This window comes from Pipistrellus kuhlii, unplaced genomic scaffold (assembly GCF_014108245.1).
Source record: "Pipistrellus kuhlii isolate mPipKuh1 unplaced genomic scaffold, mPipKuh1.p scaffold_m20_p_6, whole genome shotgun sequence".
NCBI classification, from domain to species: Eukaryota; Metazoa; Chordata; class Mammalia; order Chiroptera; family Vespertilionidae; genus Pipistrellus; species Pipistrellus kuhlii.
Window position 1 is genome coordinate 38646035 of NW_023425562.1, and position 22240 is coordinate 38668274.

General features: G+C 36.9%; 1 protein-coding gene across 4 annotated transcripts in view; it reads left to right on the plus strand.

Moving 5' to 3' along the window:
• NETO1 (neuropilin and tolloid like 1) overlaps window positions 1–22240 on the plus strand; it is an 86387-nt gene that overhangs the window by 43741 nt on the left and 20406 nt on the right. For 3 of the 4 annotated variants that reach the window (XM_045574493.1, XM_036419050.2, XM_036419052.2), the window contains exons 5-6: window positions 14387–14428; window positions 14545–14672. In XM_045574493.1, coding sequence (XP_045430449.1) covers window positions 14387–14428; window positions 14545–14672 — 170 coding nt within the window. Of the gene's footprint in view, window positions 1–14386; window positions 14429–14507; window positions 14673–22240 lie in introns of those variants that run through there. The other variant, XM_036419055.2, reaches the window with a different exon arrangement.

Here is a 22240-nt window from a genome sequence, read left to right on the forward strand (position 1 = left end):
ATACAGGACTTAAACATCAGACGGGAAACCATAAAAATACTAGAAGCATCCTCAGGCAGCAAAATCTCAGACGTATGCCAAAAGAACTTCTTCACTGATACTGCCCCTAGGGCAATGGAAGCTAAAGAGAAAATAAACAAATGGGACTACATCAAAATAAAAAGCTTTTTTACAGCAAAAGAAACCATCAACAAAACAACAAGAAAGCCCACGGTGTGGGAGAACATATTTGCAAATAACACCACTGATAAAGGTTTAATCTCTAACATCTAAATAAAAGGAAGATGAATGATCCAATTAAGAAATGGGCAAGGGACCTAAATAGAATATTTTCAAAAGAAGACAGAAGGAAGGCCAAAAGGCACATGAAAACATGCTCAAAGTCACTAATTATACGAGAGATGCAAATCAAAACAACAATGCGGTACCATCTCACACCTGTCAGAATGGCCAACATCAACAAATCGACAAACGACAAGTGTTGGCGAGGTTGCGGAGAAAAAGGAACCCTCGTGCACTGCTGGTGGAAATGCAGACTGGTGCAACCACTGTGGAGAACAGTGTGGAGTTTCCTCAAAAAACTGAAAATGGAACTCCCATTTGACCCAGTAATCCCACTCCTAGGAATATATCCCAAGAAACTAGAAACACCAATCAGAAAGGATATATGCACCCCTATGTTCATAGCAGCACAATCTACAATAGCCAGAATTTGGAAACAGCCTAGGTGCCCGTCAGCAGATGATTGGATCCAAAAACTATGGTACATCTACACAATGGAATACTATGCTGCCATAAAGAAGAAGGAATTCTCATCATTTGCAGCAACCTGGATGGAATTGGAGAACATCATGCTGAGTGAAATAAGCCAGTCAATGAAAGAGAAACACCACATGACCTCACTCATTTGTGGATAATAAAGAGCATTATAAACTGATGAACCAAAAGATAGATATAGAGACAGTAAAGCAACAAGCAGATTGTCAAATTACAGCAGGGAGGGGAGGAGGATCTGGGGGAGATAATAGATCAACCGAAGGACTTGTATACATGCATATAAGTACAACCAATGGACATAAAACTATGGGGAGGGAGGGGATATAGGGGAGGGAGGGAGGGGGGCAAAAAAAATCATTAAAATATGTAAAATAAATAAATAAATTAATTAAAAAATTAAAAAAAATAAATAAAAAAAAATAAAAAATAAAAAAATAAAATAAAAAATGTCATAAAAGACAATTTGGTGAGATTTCAGAAAAAAAAAATAAAAAAAAAAATAAAATAAAAGAATGGGCATGTCCATGTAAATCAGTGGAAAAATATAATTTATTATAGAGATATGCCTGTGAGTTTTAGGAATAGAATATATATATATATATATATATATATATATATATATATATATATATACACACACTCATACATATGTGTGTGTATATTTATACACACTGATATATTTGTTCTATTTTTTCTTTTAGCTAATTTTTAGTTTTTCTGTGCTGTTAAATATTGGAAAATTGAACATGTATATCAGAATATCAGAAATTTCAATGAATATCAGAAATTTCAAAAGAATGCATTGCTTGTTTGCTTTATTTGACTAATAGATAAAAGAAGAAATTTTTATATTTTATACTATATTTTCCCTAAGGAACTATCATAATATTATTAATAATACTTTAATGTAAATATTTTAATCATTAAGTTGATCATAACATCTCAATCAGTGATGGATCCTCTGGATTAAAAATTGCCTCATGTTTAACTTTAGAATCTGAAAATACTAGGATGAATAAAGTCTTCTTGTCTTCCAAAAATAGGCTTAAAACAGTCAAAGGTACATTCTATTCTGAAAATGAAATTGTATTTTCAGAATAGAATATTCATTTGAGGAAGAAGTACATGCATGTGATAAGATGATGAGCATGAGGATGGTCCAATACCCTCATTCCCATAGTTGGCAGTTGGTTTGGCCACAGCCTTTCAGGTCAGCTTAGGTCAAACATTATATGCAAAGTTCTGGATGAAGGAAAGTCTTCCTCCAGAAAGGTGAAGAGGCTGGCCAGCAATCAGATGCCCTAAGGCCATGGTTGGCAAACTGTGGCTCCCGAGCCACATGCAGCTCTTTGGCCCCCTGAGTGTGGCTCTTCCACAAAATACCATGGCCTGGGTGAGTCTATTTTGAATAAGTGGTGTAGTAAAAAGTTTAAGTTTAAATAATTTCAGTCATTGTACTGTTGATATTTGGCTCTGTTGACTAATGAGTTTGCTGACCATGGCCCTAAGGTGATGAGGCTAGAATTAAGATGACCATAGTAGATGGAAAAGAGGTTTGTAGTGAGCAATTTTTATGGAGAATAATTGAAAACTCTTGGTGTCTTTTTGATTGAAGAAAGTGTAAAGTCAAGTTAATTTTATTTTTGAACTTTCAGTTCAGGTGATCAGGAGAAGGCTAAGGATTGATAAAAATGAAAAGTGTTAGGAAATATAACTGATGGGAGCTCATCAATCATACTCTGACTAAACAGGAGAGACCTAATTCTCCCTTCCAAACCTAAAAATTATGATATTGATTTATACTGCTTTAGACCATTACTTTGGGGAGGACTTGGATTATATTCAGACTTCTTAATGAAATAACTTTAGGTGCTCTTATATTTGAGTGATAGAAAATTGAGCAAAGGGAGTCCAGATTTAGCCAATGTCTTAATAAACAGCTGGGTATTCAACTGCAGCTCAAGGTCACCTGAATCACTCAAGGTTTTCATTAATCCAACACAATTTTTAGGTTGTAAAAGCCAACGTTAGTATAGCACTACTAAAAATTCTAAGACATATTTCAGTGAGTTGCCTGAGTTGTATTTATGTGATATGGGCTGGAAATGTGCTTAATTTTTATAATTCTCAGATGATAAGTTTGGGGTCCAAGTGGACCCTCGCAGTCTAGTTCTGTCTAGAGCACCCCAATCTACAATTCTATCCAGTTCACCAAGAGAAGGGTTACATTTCTAAAAAGAAATTCTTTCTGAAAGCAGAAGCCCTTGAGGAGCTTTGGTCTTTCTTAATATATGGTTCAACACCGGAGTCCCTACCTTGATCACTTGTATTCTCAAGTGGCATACTCATTATTCAAATACCCGCTGATACTTCCTGAAGCACTGTAATATCGGGGAAATGAGTACCAGGGGTCCAAAGAGATGCAACAAATAGAGATGAGAATATTTCGGGGAAAACATTTAAATATGAATTCCCCTATACTTAAAATAGGCCAAGGTTACTTGCTAGAGAAGAATAAAAGTAAGTGATAATTCTTTCAGATAGTGGCCTGCATCTAAGGACCTGAAATTTCCAGCCTTAACATTAGATACAATGCTTTCATAGTAGTGGCTTCATACCCATTTAGATTAGGTCAATTTTACCATTATCTAAAATGTGGGTGTAATTTCTGAGCTAAATTGAACTAAAAGATCTTTTTGTACCTAGTGTATGTTGTTATGTATTAAGGAAAAAGTAGGTGTTTGGACATTTATGAGTATCCTGCATTATTTGGCTATTTGTAAACTGGCATTGGGAACTATGTCAGAGTTTTCTGCAGGAATTCTTCAGCCGGTCTCAATCATTTGGGGAAGTGAGGTGAACTCCTTATGAACCCCAAAGTTAAATGCTGTCTAATGGAAATAAGTGCAGTGTGCAGAGTAAGCAGTGAGGCTACTATGGTATTTGACTGCAAATAATGGCTTTAGAGCTGCAGTAATATTTTAGGTATATTTAAAAAAAATAATATTTTAGGTATTTTTTTTTATCCATTTATCAACTAGGAACCAAAATTCAGAATTATATTTACATGGGATAACTCATATTTTAGTGCATTGCATACTTGAAGAAATCTATATTGTTATCTGTTATCTAGTCAACATTCCTAAGGCCCCCCTTTCCCCTTTTGCATCAAGCCCGGTTGATATTTTTATCAAAACTTTTAGAAAGAAGAAAATTGATGCCTGAGAAGGTAGGATTCTATCAATAATTATTGTTACATAATATAGGCTCAACATCATTAAATCTTTCTGCTGAATTCTTTACAAAATAAATATCCAACCTACGTTTTGGTTGTATGTTTTGGTTTTGCTTTTAAATTCATTCTGTTTACCATAACATAACATTCTGTTTACCATATCATTTTGTGTCCTTTAAGTCTCAGTCTTTCTATATCATTACTCACCATACATGGCTTTTATAAAAAAGTAAGTCGCAGCATTTTGTTGATTTGAAGAGCAGACGGATGATTAGAACCCAAAAGATTCTGACCTTGGCGAAATGAGATAAGCCTTGTGACTTAGAAATGAGGACACACTTACTCTTAATAACAGAATATGGTTACTTCAGCTCTTTCTCCAGACTAGCAGAGTTTATTCTCTTCTATTCATTCCATGGCTTTCTCCTGGATTTGTCAAGAGGTGCCTCCTGTGTGCTTTCACTCCAATCTATTGGAGGGAAGCACTTGGCTTTTTGCATTTGCTTTCTCCCACCCAGTCCTGTGCTGGCTCTATTGGCCCTTTTGCACTGCTGGTGCCTGGCACATCCACTCTGGTGTCCTGGCCAAGGCCACCAACAGAGAATGCTCCCAATGCTCCCAATTAAAGGTCTTTCCAGCTCTATTTAGAAGGGGCAAGGCTCACCAAATTCAAGCACAAAAGATCTTGACTTGAGGATCCATTTGCACGGCTTATACAGCTTTATTGTGTCCACACTATATTTACTTAGCTATAACTTTAAGGATTTCATGTGATACTTGCATTTATATTTCTAAAATAAAATGGAGAAAACCTACTTTTTCTTAGCAAATGTTTTTATTTTCTGTGACATTGTTTATCAGCACACAGTGACAGAGTGGGATGAAAGAGGCTGATGTGAGAATAACGCCACCCCCCACCACACAAGTGTACACACACACAAACACACAACTTGTGTTGTTACCCCACATTCAGCTTTTAGCCCCTGCATGCTACCCCTCTGTAGCCTTGTACACGCTTGCTAGCCGTGCCCCCAAGAAATGCAGTTATTTGCTCCCAGACTCTCACATGGCATCATTTATGCTCTCACTCTTCTGGGCTTAAAAGTTCAGACTCAGCTTCTTACTACTGCTGTGCATTAGCTCTAACCTCTCCTGTGATCAATACCTTTTCCGTGATTACAAATCAACACAACTGTGTTTCAAAGATGGGCTTGTTCATTTTGGGTTTCACATGATTTAGGATGGACTTACTTGGGCGAGTGAATGACAGTGTTCTGAGAGCATTGGCAGAGTGAAGTTTGCTCATAATCCATCAAGAACTTCCCTGGTTTATCTTGGATAGAAAAACAAAATGTCCTATGATAGCTAATTCAAATATGAAAACAACAAATACCAGTTTTGAACAATCTGTTTTTCTTTAAATTATCTTTATTTACTTGTTTTTGTCCTTCCAATGAGTTCTTCCCTACTTCCATCAAGTTTTTATTTTTATTTGAGAGTAAACGCATATTTTTCCCATAAAGCAATGCTATTGCCTTGTGACTATCAAAAACAAACATTGCAAAAGCTGACTTAATGTGAACATAAGCAAAATCCAGCTTCTGTGCACTCATTTATAAGAGTTGTTCTCCCAATTTATTTAATAATATAAATACAAGCATCATGAAGAAACTTCATATTTTACAGCTAAATAAGTAAAATAAGGAAGCAAGAAATCCATATGAGCCATGAAAATATCAATAACATTTTAAAGGACTTGCAAATTCCCTTCCTGTAATTCTTGTAAAGTTTGATTTCCTAAATTTCCTACATGAGTCAATTTGATGTTACACTATCAAAAAAGAAGGCCAGGTATGTGAACTCTATGCTGCCATTAAGACAGAAAGGCAAACTCCGTGTGAAGCTATAATTGCCAACCCAGTATTTCGAGGTAACAGTAAGCTTTTAAAAAAGGTTTAAAATGTTGTGATTTTATACTGGAGTGATGTTGCTTCTAGACAAAATTGAAATAAATCAGATCCTTACGATATGATGGAGCAAACTATTTTAGTACTGTGCTGTCAAGATTCTTTTGCAATTAATTTTAAAATAGCATCTTAAATTCAGTTAACTGATTTCAAAAACTATAAACACAGTGCTTTTCGATGTTGAGTAGAAAGCAGAGATCAACAGTGGGGTGGGTTGCAGAGAAGCGAAGAAGGATGGAAATGTGAAAGTGGCCATTGACACGAATAGTTATTGCTGCCATGGCCGGTTTAATAAAGATATGTCCACAGACACACAGGACTTTCAAAAGTCAGTAGAGCCGAAACTGGTTTGGCTCAGTGGTAGAGCGTCAGTCTGTGGACTGAAAGGTCCCGGGTTCGATTCTGGTCAGGGGCATGTACATTGGTTGCAGGCACATCCCCGGTAGGGGGTGTGCAAGAGGCGGCTGGTCGATGTTTTTCTCTCATCGACATTTCTAGCTCTCTATCTCTCTCCCTTCCTCTCTGTAAAAAATCAATAAAATATATATATTTTTAAAAAGTCAGTAGAGATGAGAAGTGGAGACATTATGGCGCTAATGACATAATCCGAGATGTATAAGGTTGTGAAAGATTGAGAAGAATACTGATTAACTTTCTCTAAGAAGCTGTCAGGTAGTTGAGTTGTGCAAAGCAAACATATTAAAGGATCAAAGTTGACTTCTATAATCAGAGGGTTTTGTAAAGATAATTACATGGACAAGTCAGGCAATTACATTTCCCCATAAATGCTATTCCAGGAATGTTACTGTGTCCTGTGGTAATGGCATACTTGAGCTGTACACAAACAACATCCTCATTATAGCTTAAAAAAAAAATAGTGAGTTTTAGAAATATTTACTGATTCGAGATATACAGATAGCTACTAAGTTATTTAGGTTTTAAGTTAAAACAAGTTGCATATTTCTAAAGTTGTTGAACTCCTATTTTACTCATTTGTAAAATGAAGATGCTTCTGATTTGATTTAGTCATATTCTCATCAGATAAACAGTGATTCACTGAAAGTCATCTATAGCATGGCTGGTATTGTGGAAATTCCTTCAGGGTATGAAATGCAAGCATTGCACAAGGCTGAGTTAAGAAATTGTAACTTAGACAGTTTTGTTGGGAGAAGGCATTTATCTATGATACCAAGATGGGGTAGATTAGAACAGAAATTCTGAAATATTGGGGTTTCGAAACCCTTATCCTCTTTTTAAAAATACTGAAGACCTCAAAGTGCTTTGGTTTATGTGGCTATATCATTCAATACTTATCATATTATACATTTAGGATAAACTTTTAATTAGCTATTTATTAATATATAGAAAATAACATTAATAAACCAATGATGTGTTAACATAAAACATATTTTAAAAATTATTAATATTGAAATATTAATTAATAAATATCAAAATAAAAACTAGATAATTACAATGTTTCATACTTTTGTAAATCAACTTAATAATCTTGCTTATTAGAAGGCAATTATTATAGATTCACACATCTGCTTCAGCATTAAATCTGTTGCAATCTGTCTTCATGGGTAAAATATATGAGGAAACTTCAGCCTTACAGAGATTTATAATTAGAAAAAGAAAACAATATTCTTGTAGTCTTTTCAGATGGATACTATTTCAAACCCCAAAAAGCAATAGTTTCTAAAAGGTTAGTTGCAATGAAGAATGTGAAACTCTATCAATGAATTTTTATATTCTGTTACATTAAAATCTATCAATATTTTTTGCTCTTTGAATACCTCTTTAACCCCCATGTGATTGTTTAACATCATGCCTTACTAGCTGACAGTTATTGGATCACAGTTATGCATATCTTCCAAATGTTGACACATTTCATTATTTAAGGCAACAAATAATATTTGTTCAGATCAACAGTCAGACTTAAAAATTCTCAAGGCTTGAGAAACTGTCAAATACACATTGATTGCTTGAATTTTATCATTTGCAGCCAACATTGTCAATTGTTCCCCTTAAAGTCAACAGATTTACTATATTCAGCCTGAAGCAAAGATGTGCACTCAAAATTTTAAATTAAGAAAAAGTAATTTTTAGTGCTTCATCAAGGATACTTTTTTTTAATGATTTGAGAGAGAAAGAGATAGAGATGAGAAAGAGAGGGGGGGGGGGAGAGGAGAGATGAAAGAGAGAAACTTTCATTTATTATTCTACTCATTTATGCATTCATTGGTTGCTTCCTATATGTGCCCTCACCAGGAATTGAACCTGCAACCTTGGAGGGAGGTCTAACAAACTGAACTATCTGACCAGGCCTCATTAAGGAGACTTTTAAATCAAATATTTCTTGCCCCACAAATGCAGGCAATGCTCACCACGAAAATTGGTGCTGTTGTCTCGTGTTAGGGCATCAGCAGTTTCATTCACCATTGACTTTGCTCCATCAACACAGATGTTCTCCTACAAGCCATAAGATCTCAGTTATCCAATGTTTTGAATACTTCATCACTCCTTCATTTTGCTGCCAAGCGGACACATAAAAGCAGCCTTCGATGATTGCCCCATGCTGAAACTGGACAAATTTAAGCAAAATAAGCCAGATCAACCATGTCTGCACATCTGTCTATTTGTTACACAAATAAGATATTAACTCTGTCTTCTTGCTTCACCAAAAATTGAAAATCAGAGTGCTACTGTATGGTTAGAAAGCAGTTGTGTCCTGTGATTTTTTTTTCCCCCCACTGACTTTTATTCAGTAACCATTCAGCAATTGCAGCTGTTTGATTAGTTTCCTGAGAATCTGCGTGGGCTTCTCCAGTCAATACAACACACTAACCTATTTTGTAAGATATTCCAGCAACTTTGTCATTTTTAGTTTGAGAGTGGTGACAAACAAGTTTAAGCTTTTATTTCTTTTTGTTTTGAAATACTACTTTTTCAAAAAGAACTTCCTCCATACAAAAAAATAATATAGAATAACTGTCCTATATAATAAAACCCTAATATGTAAGTCAACCGAACGGCAGAATTACTATTTGCTATGATACGCACTGACCACTAGAGGGCAGATGCTCAACATAGGAGCTGCCCCCTGGTGGTCAGTGTGCTCCCACAGTGGGAGCACTGCTAAGCCAGATGCTAGGCTCATGGCTGGCAAGTGCAGCAGCAGTGGTGGGAGCCTCTCCCACCTCTAGGGCAGCGCTAAGGACTCTTCAGGGATGTCTGACTCCCAGTTTAAGCCCGTTCCTCTAAGCAGGCAGTTGACCATTCCCCAATGGGTCCAAACTGTCAGAGGGCACAGGCCGGCCTGAGGAACCCCCCTAAGTGCACGAATATTGTGCACCGAGCCTCTAGTTTTCTATAATATGAAGCATAATATACTTACAATTATTGTATTAACATTTATTGTTTTGTTATAAAATGAATTTTAAAATATTTATGTGGTTTTTTTAATGTGAAAAGATGCATTGCAGACTTTTGAAAGGAAAAGTAGAAGATTTTCTTTCCTGACTCAATGGCACCATGCCACATCTAAAAATGCTGAAAAGAAATTTTAAAACAGTTCATTGACTCAAGGATGTGAAGAATCTACACCAAAACAAATGACAAAATTATAAGTAAGAAACAAAAGTATAATACAATCTTTTCTTTTCCAGGCTTTCTGGATATTAAAATTTAGCTTATTGTGTGTGATACAACACATTTTGAATCAACTGATTACAAGAACTAGCTCCACTATAGCCTCATTTTGAGATCAATCATTAAAGAAAAAGAACTGAGTTTTTCAAATATAAATATGATGAGCTCTTTGAAATCCAACAAATATTTGTTACAGCTTAAAACTAACAGTGAACAATACTGCCACCGCATCTTCATGGATGAGTTATCGTATCGGCTAGAGAAGCATACACAATAGCTGAGATATTTCACTTTTCAAGAACTAATTATGTCTATATTTGAAATATTCAATACTTTTCAAGCAATTCTCTGTTTCCAAATAATGTTGCAATCAAACTGTCACAATAAAATTACTAGAAAATATTTTTTTCTGCCTGAATCACAATAAGGCAAATTATTGACATTTATAAAGTCGAAGAAATGATAGCTTTTGTCATTTGTTTGTTTCTTGTACATAGCTTTTCCATTTCATTTGGAGTATTATAGATTTCTCCTTTCCATATGTAAGAGACCTCTTTAAAATGCTCTGTCATTTATTTATTTTTTTTGCCACCTTTAGACATAGACAGTACAATGGTGGTGGAGAAAGTGAGTCTTTCAGTCCAGTGGAAGAATATGGCCAACAAAATATAAACAAATAGGAAAACAATAGTAAACTATAGTAACAAAAAACAAACAACAACAACAACAAAAAACAATACAATTGTGAACAGGGTCACCCAGGAAGGCCTTTCTAAGAATATCATATTTGATCTAAGAACTGAAAAATGAGAAAGATCCAGCTTTTCAAAGACCTGAGAGAAAAACAGACAGGAAAGGGTTTAAGTTCAAATCCCTGAGAATAAGAACAGCCTGGGGCCCTGAGAAGCTGCAGAAAAGAGAAAGGGTCAATGTGTCTTGAGAGGAGAGAACGGAGGTGAGCAGTAGTGGGTATTTGGGGTCAAGTGGTCAGGGGCAAGAACACGGGGCCTTATAGTCTTTGAAAAAGTGTTCTTGATTTTATTCCAACAGCAATGGAAAGCCAGAGTGTATCATGATTAGATTTACATTTATATGTTTAAAAATGTATTCCAGTTGCTTAGTGGAGAGTAGATTGGGAAGGGGAGTTTAGAATAAGAGATAACTTAGTCAACTTCATTGCACTTGCATATAATAGTTTGTTATTATCCTTGAACAATCCAAGTAATGAGTCCACCATAGTATTCTTAAATTCAGTGTCAGCTGTTTATATTTGTTTGTTTTCACAGATTGTATGGGACATTAGTTATGGTGCCATTAGTTATGATTATATGACTGGTGGCTAATTCAAATGGATTTGCAGAAACAATTTTTTCTAATTTTTTTTTTAAACTATCAGTGCTTTAATACAAAGACAAAAATAAATTTTCAGTTCCAAGAACTGGCATTTCTCTCAACATTGTCTGGCATGAGTTATAAAAATGACAGTTAGCCTTCAACTAGAAAATAGAATACCAGCCACGTTTCCACATGATCATAGGAACAGCCGTGCAAGGCTGAAACATTCTAATCTAAAAGGAGGTACTGACTAATAATGATTATTAAGTATTATTCAAAATAGTAAAAAGGTTATAATCAATAATAAAGAATCTAAATAACTGAGGTGAGCAAACTGGATGTCAAAATAGGGGAAAATGTGGATGGTCTCTTCAATATCAACAAAACAGCCTTGTGGTGACAACCCATCTGAGTATTTGTACACAAAGCATGGTTCTTTTCTTATACACAGTAGGTGTTAAATATACATCGTTTGAAAGAATAACCAAGTGCCTATTGAGTTAGATGAAGGGAAAAACCCTGCTAGGGGTGTCCTAGTCCTGGGTAACTATGTTGCCCTCATGTCTACTTCTTTCATGGAAATTGCATTCAGGTACTTCTTTCTTCCTTTTCCAGAAAGTTAAGAGAACTCTTTTTAAAGAATTACAGGAAGTAATTTGTATCTTGATGCAAATTGTATGGCCACTTTCTAATAATGTCCCATAATAAACTGAGTCTAAATAGCAGGTGATATGACTAAATTGTATCATGACTGACCCAGGTCTTCCATTTAATGGAACAGTGAATGCTATGGTTTAACAGGCACACAAACAACAATCTATGACAAGTACTGTTGGTCTTCAGTTGTGGGTTTAATGCATCCACACAGACACATGGATGTACATACACACACAGTCTTAACATCCAGAACTAACTCCCTCCAGAAAGAGCACTACTATTTTATATTTTGACCCTCGACTATTGCTGAGCAGTACCTTGAAAAATACAGTGTGGGGCAAAAGTAGGTTTACAGTTGTTTATATAAAAATAATGCAATCTACACTAATAAAAGAGAAATATGTAAATTGACCATCATTTTGCACCACCCACTAGCCAATCAGGAGTGAGTATGCAAATTAGTGGGACAAAGATGGCAGCAGCCATGAAGCCAGTCAAAGCGGTTGGGACACTTGGGTCCCTCCTGATGATGGAGGAAGCCAACCTTCCCACCCGATCTGGCCAGCTGTTGAAGGAGGGGCTTGTGGGTGGTAGTCACAGAGCCAGCCTGAGGACGGGAGGCTTGGTTACCAAGGCCAGCTGCTGAGGTTGGGGCCTGAAAATGGTCCTCAGCCCCTTACCTTAGCTGGCCACATCTCCATGGGGTGAGGGTCCTTGCTTAAGGGCATGGCCAGCCTGCAAACAACCATCAGCCTTTTACCCAGGCTGGCCAGGCACCCCAGTAGGGGTGCCACCCTGAAGGAGGTGTGCCCAGTCTGAAAACAGCCCTCAGTCCCTCACAAAGAATTTTCAATCATTGTACTGTTGATATTTGGCTCTGTTGACTAATGAGTTTGCTGACCACTGATCTATACTAATAAAAGGGTAATATGCTAATTAGACTGGGAGACCTTCCAGGAGACTTTCCGGACATTCTTCTGGACAAAGCCATGGTGGTGGGGCTGAGTTAGAGGTGGTTAGGGGCCAAGAAGAGAGGGCAGTTGGGGGCAAGCATTCTGGCAGGGGGTAAAGTTGGGGGTGAACAGGCCAGCAGAGGGGTACAATTGGGGGCAAGCAGGCCATCAGTGGGGGTCATTCGGGTGCAATTAGGCCAGCGGATGGGGCAGTTGGGGTGAGCAGGCTGGCAGTGAGGGGCAGTTAGGGGCAAACAGGTTGGCAGGGGGGGCATTTGGGGGTGAGCAGGTTGGCAGGGGAGCAGTTGGGGGTGAGTAGGTTGGCGTGGGGGAAGTTAGGGGTGAGTAGGCCAACAGGCAGAGTCATTAGGGGCAATCAGGCAGGCAGGCAGGTGAGCAGTTAGGAGCCAGCAGTCCTTGATTGTGAGACGGATGTCGACTGCCCTCCACAGGGACTGGGTCTAAATGTGCAGTCAGACATCCCTCGAAAGGTCCCAGTTTGGAGAGGGTGCAGGCTGAGCTGAGGGACACCTCCCCTTTCTCCCCCCATGCATGAATTTTGTGCACTAAGCCACTAGTCATGAATAAATAACAATATAAGCATAAAATCTGTATTTCAAATATTCACAACTGTAAACCAATTTTTGCCCCACCATGTATTTCTAACTTTACAAGATTTTAAATTTATAACAGATATCCTAGTAGTAAAATAAAATTAAATTTCCGAGTCATCTTTTAAATTGGAAATGATGTGACTCCAAGATAAATTATAGGCTTTGAAGCCTTTGCCCATAAATAAAAGAAAATCCAGTTCAAAATAACTGAGAGTAGAAGGACTCATATTATTCTTAATGCAGAGACCCTCAGGGGAGCATGACTGCAGAAGGTTACTATTGTACCAAGCCCAGTGAACAGGTAAGGACTCACTTCTCCAGCTCTCTATTCTACTCATCTTGAGCTCACTGTCAATATGCATACCTTGTCACTACTATTATTATGGAGGAAAACTTTCTCAGAAGCCCTCCTGTGGGCTGACCTTTTTATCATGAGGACTGCATGCCTTTTTCAAAATCAATTCCCAGGCATAGAAGGGAGACCATCATTTTGGGTTTCTATCACCTAAGGACTCCTCCGAGGCTCATGAGAATGGAAGCTACCCTGACATTTATGTGCAGATAATGAACAGATACCTACGCCTGCTGTCGGTTGAGAGGAAGCAGGGGAGAATGGGTGATGAGTAGACACAACATGGCATGAAAAGTTAGGGAAAAGATTGGATGAAAAAGAGATTGTGCAGTCCACCGGAGCCTTAGGTTTTACATCTTAACTCTGTGCTTCCAATATTTCATTTGAAAATTGTGTTTCAACAATTGATAGAATCATTCAAATCAGACAAAATACTAGTAGTTGTATCTAGAATAAATGAAAGTTTACCCAAATTTTGAATTATCTATTGCGTATATTTTACAAAAATACCTATTGTCCAATTATGGACTTAGAAATAATAAGTTAGATTCATATCTGATGATTTGAGGACAGAATGGCATTGGAAGGTTAAAAAAAAGATTATTTTATATTGATAAAAACTCTATAGGGGGATAACAATATGTTATATAAGTTAACATTTCAATCAATATTATCATGCAATTCTGATTTAAGCATTTAATTTCACCTAATGTGGATTTTTTAGGCAGATTTCTGAATCACTTAATGGTATGTTACACAGCACCATGTAATGGTATGTTACTCAACACTTATTATTCTCTAATAAATGCAGAATAACATTAATTGTCTTTTTCTCAATTTTTAAGATCCTGAATTTAAGGACCTTGGAGTTTTGAAACCATTACCAGGTTGGTAAAATAGATTTTTAATAATGTTCAGAGGCCTTTGTTTTCTGCTATGAAATATACTTTTGGTTTATTATTCAAGCTCCATTTTTGTGTTTGTTTGGCATTTTGTTATTTAGTGTGTGAGTTTGAAGTGGGCGGTCCTGAAGGAATTGTGGAATCTATACAAATTATGAAGGAAGGCAAAGCTTCTGCTAGCGAGGCCGTTGATTGCAAGTGGTACATCCGAGCACCTCCACGATCCAAGGTCAGTCTCAAGGTCAAATCCAGACTGCACAGTTGACTTGGTGAGTGTCTACAGCCTGTACAACCTTCCAGCAAACGGGATGTGCTCAGTGCATTTCAGAGCACCACAATAAGCTATCATTTTATTTGGGTTTTGAAATGCAACTTGTCTTCCCCCCGCTTGGTGTAACTTTCATATCATACGTAATATGGAGATGGTGCTAAAGATCATTAGATGGTGCTAAAGATCATATTCTGAACAATAGACTCTACCATAGCTCTACTCCTCTGAAAAATGTATTGAAATGCTACACATAAGCAAAGATTCTAAGTATAATTAAACTTATGCTTTTTAACCTAAAATCACATTGAGGAAAGAAATACTCGGGGTTTACAAATCCACAGATCTCTGGCAGATAAAATAGACCCGTGAAAAGATCCCTGGCAAACAGGAGAGTGTTAGTGATACCTGGAAGTGAGTGATGCAAGCGACCGAATCTATATCAGGGAAAACAGTTTCCCTGTGGCAGAGGGGATAACAGTAAGTAGCAATCCCCATCATGGAGAGTATGATGGTAGGCAGATGAAGAAAACTGTACCTGTACATACTGCAGAAGTTGGTGGCTGGATATTTAGGACAAAGGGAAGAAGGGTCATCTTTGAGGGAGTCCATATTTCAGGATATACTTTTGTCTTTCTTCACTTGGTTTCTCCTGCTAGGACTCTGGGATCTGCATATAATTTGGAAATGTGGCACCTTTCCCCCAAATCTTAAGCATGGAGGTTCAGAGACCATGCTTCACCTCCCAGCTTTATCACTTGCAGGTCACTTTGCATCTAAACAAACCTTTGAAAAAATTAATTGCATAGCCAAGAAAGGCAGTGAGTGGTTCCTTCTTAAAAAAAACAAGATTATTGGTGCCATAAAACTCAACTCGCTTCATCTGTTTACAAAGGAGCTGAGTTGCTCTTTTATGTTCTTTGACATAATCTGTGGTTTCATGTGCACGTGCTACATTTTTCTTAAACTCTGTGAATGAAAGATTTTTTTTTTTAAGTATTTTTTTCAACTGGACATATATGAGTACCACCTTATTGTCACAGCCAGCATCTTCATCACTATCACTGTTACAGAGAGGGATTTAATGGGAGTATAAGCACACACCTTCTCCCAGCTGGTAAATAGGCTGTCTTTTGTACAATCTCGGAACAACAATACCCAATGTACCTGTCTGTTACAGAATTTGACATTCTCTAACCCAAATGGGAAGCCACCTGCAGAGCTTGACAAAGATGGCTCAATTGTGACAGGCTTTCTCTGTTAAATTAAAGGTTACAGTATAAGGAAGTAGCTTTGAATAACTGGATAAAAGCAAGAACTGGAGGTGACTGCCTATGTGGGTTTTCTATTTTTATGGAGTTCCTAGCAGCTTATGAGAAAAGATGATTAAAGTAAAAATTAAACTGGAACTGGCTCTGGGTGAATATTTGAATGATAACTGGTGATTGAAACATCTTACTTATTGGGCTTTATTAAAACGCACATGAAGTATATAAATGAAGAATACAATAAATGCTATTGGCTTTGTTTGAGAATAGTGACACAGATGGTCACCTTTAATTAGAATGTGATTAATCCAGTTTCTTAGAATTTAGAATACAGTCAGGGAGAACTTTGGAAATCTATTACTCATTAGCTTATTTGACAGGTGAATAAGCTGAGTCAGGGTGATGAAGTTTTTATAAGGGTGAACAATGGGATGAAGGAAAATGCCTTTGTAAGCGAGTCTTTGGTATTCATATAGCTTCTAGAGCAAGGATGGTGGAAGAGTATCATGCTGCCTTGTTCTGGGTCTGGTCCAGAAACAAATGTTGGGTGAGATCAAATCATGTTAACTATTTGAATGTTAATTTCACGAAATTTGGCTTACTTATTAGTGCCAAGCAAAATGTTTGTCATCCAGTTAAAACTCATGGAAAAAATTAACTGATGACTGTCTAGAGAAATGGACATGGTAGCAATCTTACAACTTTTGAAGGACTGTCATCTGACAGGGATCAGCGGTTAGGCTAGTCTGCTGGGGTTTAGTACTGCAATGTATTTGAATGTTTGAACCTGGAGAAATATAGCTTTTGATTCAATATAGATAAGGTTTTTGTTTTTGTTTGATCTCCCCAAAGATCAAATGAAATTCTATCGGAGGAATCCAAGTAGTTTGGCAAGGGTTTTGTATAATAATTTTTAAAAATCAAGTGAAGGGGTGCAGATAATATTAAACTCCTTTCAAGACCAAAACTTGATGAGTCTGTAATGGATGACTGCCCAAATATTTGTCTAGTGAGTAACAGTGCTGAAAAAGATTTTCATCTCCCAATTCCCAGTACAGTCCATAAAAACACACTATGTGGGGAAGTGGTCAAATTTGTAAGTCAGGAAAAGAATTTGGTTAAAGGCATATAACAATGTATAAATGAAGATAATTTAATAACTTTAGGTCTTGGGAGAATAAAACTCTAGCTTTTAGTAATTACCCAACATTTAAAACTCCAAATTAATTTTGAATACATTGTTCCTTAAATCTTTGAATAAAGTTAGGCTAAAATAATCATAAAACTTGACAAATATAGTAAGTCAGTATTTCATAGTGATGTTGTGTTAATTATATAATGAGCTTAATTGCTGGAGGCAGAATCTTAAAGATGACCCCTGAGATTCCCAGCCTAGTCTCTAGGACAGGGAATGAGATAAAATATCACACACTTGATTATGTTAAATTCCTGGCAAAAGGGATTTTGCTGATGCAATTAAGGTTCCCAATCGGTTCACTCTGAGTTAATTAAAAGAGAGCTTATCCAGGTGAGCCTAATGTGATCACCGGAGCTTTTTAAAAGTCAGAGTTTTCTCTTGCTGTGGACAAAGGGGAAGTCAGAGAGCGAAGAGCTAAGACTGACTTCCAGGAGCTAAAAAGGATCCCTGGTAAATAGTTAAGAAAAGAAGCTGCAAAGACTTGGGTTTTCTGCCATATATATATATATATATATATATATATATATATATATATATACTCTTAACAGAGACCACAGTTCAGCTTCCTCGTATTTGTAACCTACAGAGATGATAAATGGGCATTGTGTCAGGCCACTCAATTTGCCATAATTTGTTACAGAGCAAGGAGGAAACTAATTCAATAGACAAAGGGTAGTTATCTAATGGATCACAGTGATACCTTTTAGGGTTCTAAAGATGGAGTTTGCCTTTGTTATCTCAAAAAAAGGGAAATGAACATTTGGTAAACAACGTGAAAAATTTAACTGGCTAGATGATTACCAATGAAAAGATCATAGTTCAGTTTTGTTTCTCAATGATATCTCAGTTTTGCACTACTGGGTTTTGGAGGCTACTCAGATGGACTTTTTAAATGTTTGATATTTGCTTATTGTGACCTGAAAATGATGTTTATTCGGTTATATTGAGATTTGTTGTAGGGTGTGTGTTTTATCAACATTCCAGAAAAGAGGCTGTCTAGTCACAATCAAACAGCAACTGCACAAGTCCTGTGTGTGTGTGTGTGTGTGTGTGTGTGTGTGTGTGTGTGTTTAGAGAGAGAAAGAGAGAGAAAAGAAGGAAGAGGGAGAGAGGAGAGAAGGATTTGATGTGAGAAACATAGATCAGCTCTCTCCTACATGTGCCCTGACTGGGAATTGAACCAGCAATCTTTCAGTGTCAAGGGCTGCATGCACATTTTTTTTAATATGGCTTTATTTATCGAAGTGTAAAGTTTTGAAGCCATAGACAGTGTTTCTCAGACTGTGTGTATTTAATTTGTATTTATCTTGGAGAAAACTGTTCTGCCAAGTCTTAAATTACTGTCCCAAACAATGCTTGTTTTCTATACATCACCTGGATTTGAAGGGAGGGACCAGGTTGAATGGTCAGGATTAAATGTTAGTAAATATATTACTTAGCAAATTGTTGGTTAGATTTACTTGCTGTAAGTATACAAAAGGGACCCTGTTCTCCTTATTAATGCGATGGGAAGACAGATATTGCTAGAAATTGCTTATGCATTCCGAAGCTTCCCAAGTCGAGTTTAATAAATCATTTTGTCAGCTCGAACTTTGTGATTGATTTGAAAGAAGAATGCATCCAAATGATTTACCGAGAGATTATAATTGGACTATTTTACTGGAGTTATAGATGATTCTGTTGATCATTTTCTCTTTTCCTCAGCAGAGAGAATGGAGAGACCCCTGTCGTTTACTCCCTTGAGTAAAAACATTGTCATGTGGCACCCTTCCCCTCAGTGATGCTATGGCACGAGCTTTAACTGCTGGAATGTTATTTAAGTCGTAATGCAGGGAGGCTTTTACCTGAGGCCTGGTAGAGTGAGTGTGAGAAACCTGGGTCCCTTTTCTGGCTAATGACATTTGAAGTAACAGCCCAGCACCCAGCAAAGCTAAATACCCACTGGCTTAGTTAGATTTCTTTTCTTGATTGGTAAGGAAAAGTTAAAATTAGTATTCAGTCTAACAAGAATGACCCTAACTATAGAAGGCACATAGACGTAGGGCATTGCAGTTCACGTAAGAATGCAAATCAATCACTTTTTAGGGAAAATAAGGCTTCTCTCTAGAACTGTCACATGAGCGAAAGTGGGTGGGATATATACACTGCCTCTCTAACGGTAGCAATATTCTTCTTTCAAATCACTGTATCTCTGGAGAAAACTGAAGACAGCCATTGGCTTCAGAGGGACACATTTATTTTCCATGAGCCCCACTTATATATCAATGGCCAATGTTCCCTTGCCCCTTTAGGGAAAGGGAGATGGTTTTGCTTATTTTCTAATTTTGTTGTAGCTTGTTTACTTTAAGATTTTAACTTTCTTTATGGAATATAAGCCTGTGAAAAATTTAAAAATATGTATGTGAGACTGTGTAGTGTGATACTAAGGGGCATATTGTTGAGAAAAGCTGAATTCATTACCGCTCTTAGGTGCCTGTGTCATTTTGAGAAAGAAAATTAGGTTTTCTAAACCTTGTTTGTTTCATTTTAAGATGGTTATGACAAGTGTTCCTTATAATTCTGCAATACACTGTGTCTTTTGGTTTTATGTTATAGTTCAGAGTTTTATAAATATGTTGTTTTGAAAATTATTGTATTAAATTAATGAAAATGTCCTTTCTTCTATATCATTATCCTTATGTGTGGCACTTAAAACCCTGGAATTTAAATATATGTGATGGATGTTGAACAAATGAAGTCAATAAAAACAAACAAACAGAATTTCCAATCAACCATTGAACTAGATCTTAAAAATTCAGGAAGAAGTTGATAGACAGCTAATGGAAAATGCTTACTTCTTGTAGAAGTTATGTTATGTACATAAAAGTGACTGTGTGATGTTCAAAGATAAGAAGGAAAAGTTGCCAGTTTTTGAATTTAATATTTTTTTAAATTATAACCATTTGGAAGCCAGTGAAAGATTTTAGTATGAGTATTAGATTTGCTTTTTTAGAAAATTTTGCTGGGGCAGGCATTGGAGGTGAATTACAATAGAAAAACACCCAGGACAGTTAGGAAACTTGAAATATCACAGAAGAGTCAGTGGAGGTAAAAATTAAACACTTTTTTGAGGGTTAAATTAATAAGAATTAGTGCCCCACTAAATGAGAATATTGAAAACAGAAGATAAATTTCTTATATCTGAAATAATTTTTTTTTACAGTATGTTTTTATTGATTTCAGAGAGGAAGGGAGAGGCAAAGCGAGATAGAAACATCAATGATCAAAGAAAATCATCTATAGGCTGCCTCCTGCACACCTCCTTACTGGCAATCTAGGCTGCATGTGCCCTGACCAGGAATTAAACCATGACCTCCTGGTTCATAAGTCAATGCTCAACCACTGAGCTACACCATCTGGGCTAATAAAATTTATTAATGTGGGGACGGAGGAAAAGATCTGGAAAAAAATTGTCTTATAAGATTCACAGATTGTAAGAAATAAGAAAAAAAGAATATTGAGTGATGAAAGGGTTAAATTTGTAATTGAATGCATGTCTTTAGTGTTTATGTGACCTTACCTAGTAATAGAAAAACATGTAAACTGACCATACCTCCACTATGCCCACAGACAATCAGAGTGAGTATGCAAATCAACCTAACAAAGATGGTGGTTAATTTGCATACATAACTGGGTCCTAAGAACCTCCTTGGCACCCAGGTTACTCCCAGCCAGCCATCAAAGGGGCGTGGGTCCCCCTTTGCAAGCCTAAGGCCTTGGGCAGAGGCTTTAGTCTTGGGAAGGGGCTGAGCCAGCAATTGGAGGGACTGGGGTCCCCCTGCCCAAGCCTAAAGCCTGGCATTTGGAGGGAAGGGGGAAAAATCAATGGGAACATATCCTCAAGTGAGAATAAAAAGAAAAATAAAGAAATGTCATATCCTATGAAAGACACATCTTAAACATGCCTAAAGGAAGTTGTCATTTTTTCATGATGAAAGGACTAGAGTCTGTGTTGATGAAAACACCTTGGTGACTGTGGTGACTGGCAGTGGCTGCAGCAGTGGGGTGATGGTACTGGTGCCTTCCCCTGATCAGCCCTGTCGTCTCCTGCAAAGGGAGGCCAGACAGTGAAGCCATCAGTAGGACATCTCCTGAGGGCTCCCAGTATGTGAGAGGGGGAAGGCTGGGCTGAGGGACCCCTCCACAGTGCATGAATTTCATGCACCGGGCCCCTACTACATTAATAAGAGGGCATTTAAGAGGAAATAACCTATAGGAATTTATGTTTAAAAAAATGTAAACACTTCAGAAACATCTGTATGGAAGATGCCTTCTTAATTCCAGAACCCACCCACATAGCCTTCTTAGGGTGCCTGAGTTTTCACTTCTCACAGTTTGACTTTCATGGTTGGGCCATGATTTAATGGACACACATTTTCATCCCTGGCCCTCATCTTCATGTTCCCCATTCCATCCTCAGTGCCTTGAGTAGTGTCCAAGACAAAGTAAGAAGCCAGGGGTTAGATATTGCTGAATTAGTGGATAAATGGACACACGAATTCTTTTTAAAATCTGTCATTGGTTGAGTTAATTGCTTATAGTTTTTAATGCACATTGGAACAGAGTCAAATCTTAACTGTTGATCATAAAAGTATGTTCAAAGCAGTGTGATTGTGTGGGAGGATTATAAACCAAGGAGTTAGAAGGACCTCATGTCTAATTTCCAGTTTATACCATGTGGGTTTTTTTTCATTTGAATGTGGCAATAAAACTTTATAGAGTTGTAGGGAGTCTTTAAAAATAACCTATAAAGTAGATTTCATAGTAGTTTATACTCATTAAATGTTAATTTAATTTGTATTTATGTGGCCTTGGCTAAATGACTATTCTCTATATTATGTTGAAAAGAATTGTAGGTTAGCTATATATATATAAAATCTAGCTCAAAACTGAAGCAGCGAAATTATGTGAAACAATTTCAAAATAGCAAAGTCAGAGACTACCTTTTGATAACTTTCTATTTTCCTTTGGTATTAATATTGATACAAATTATATATATCTGTATATTTTTTAAAGTAAGTGGG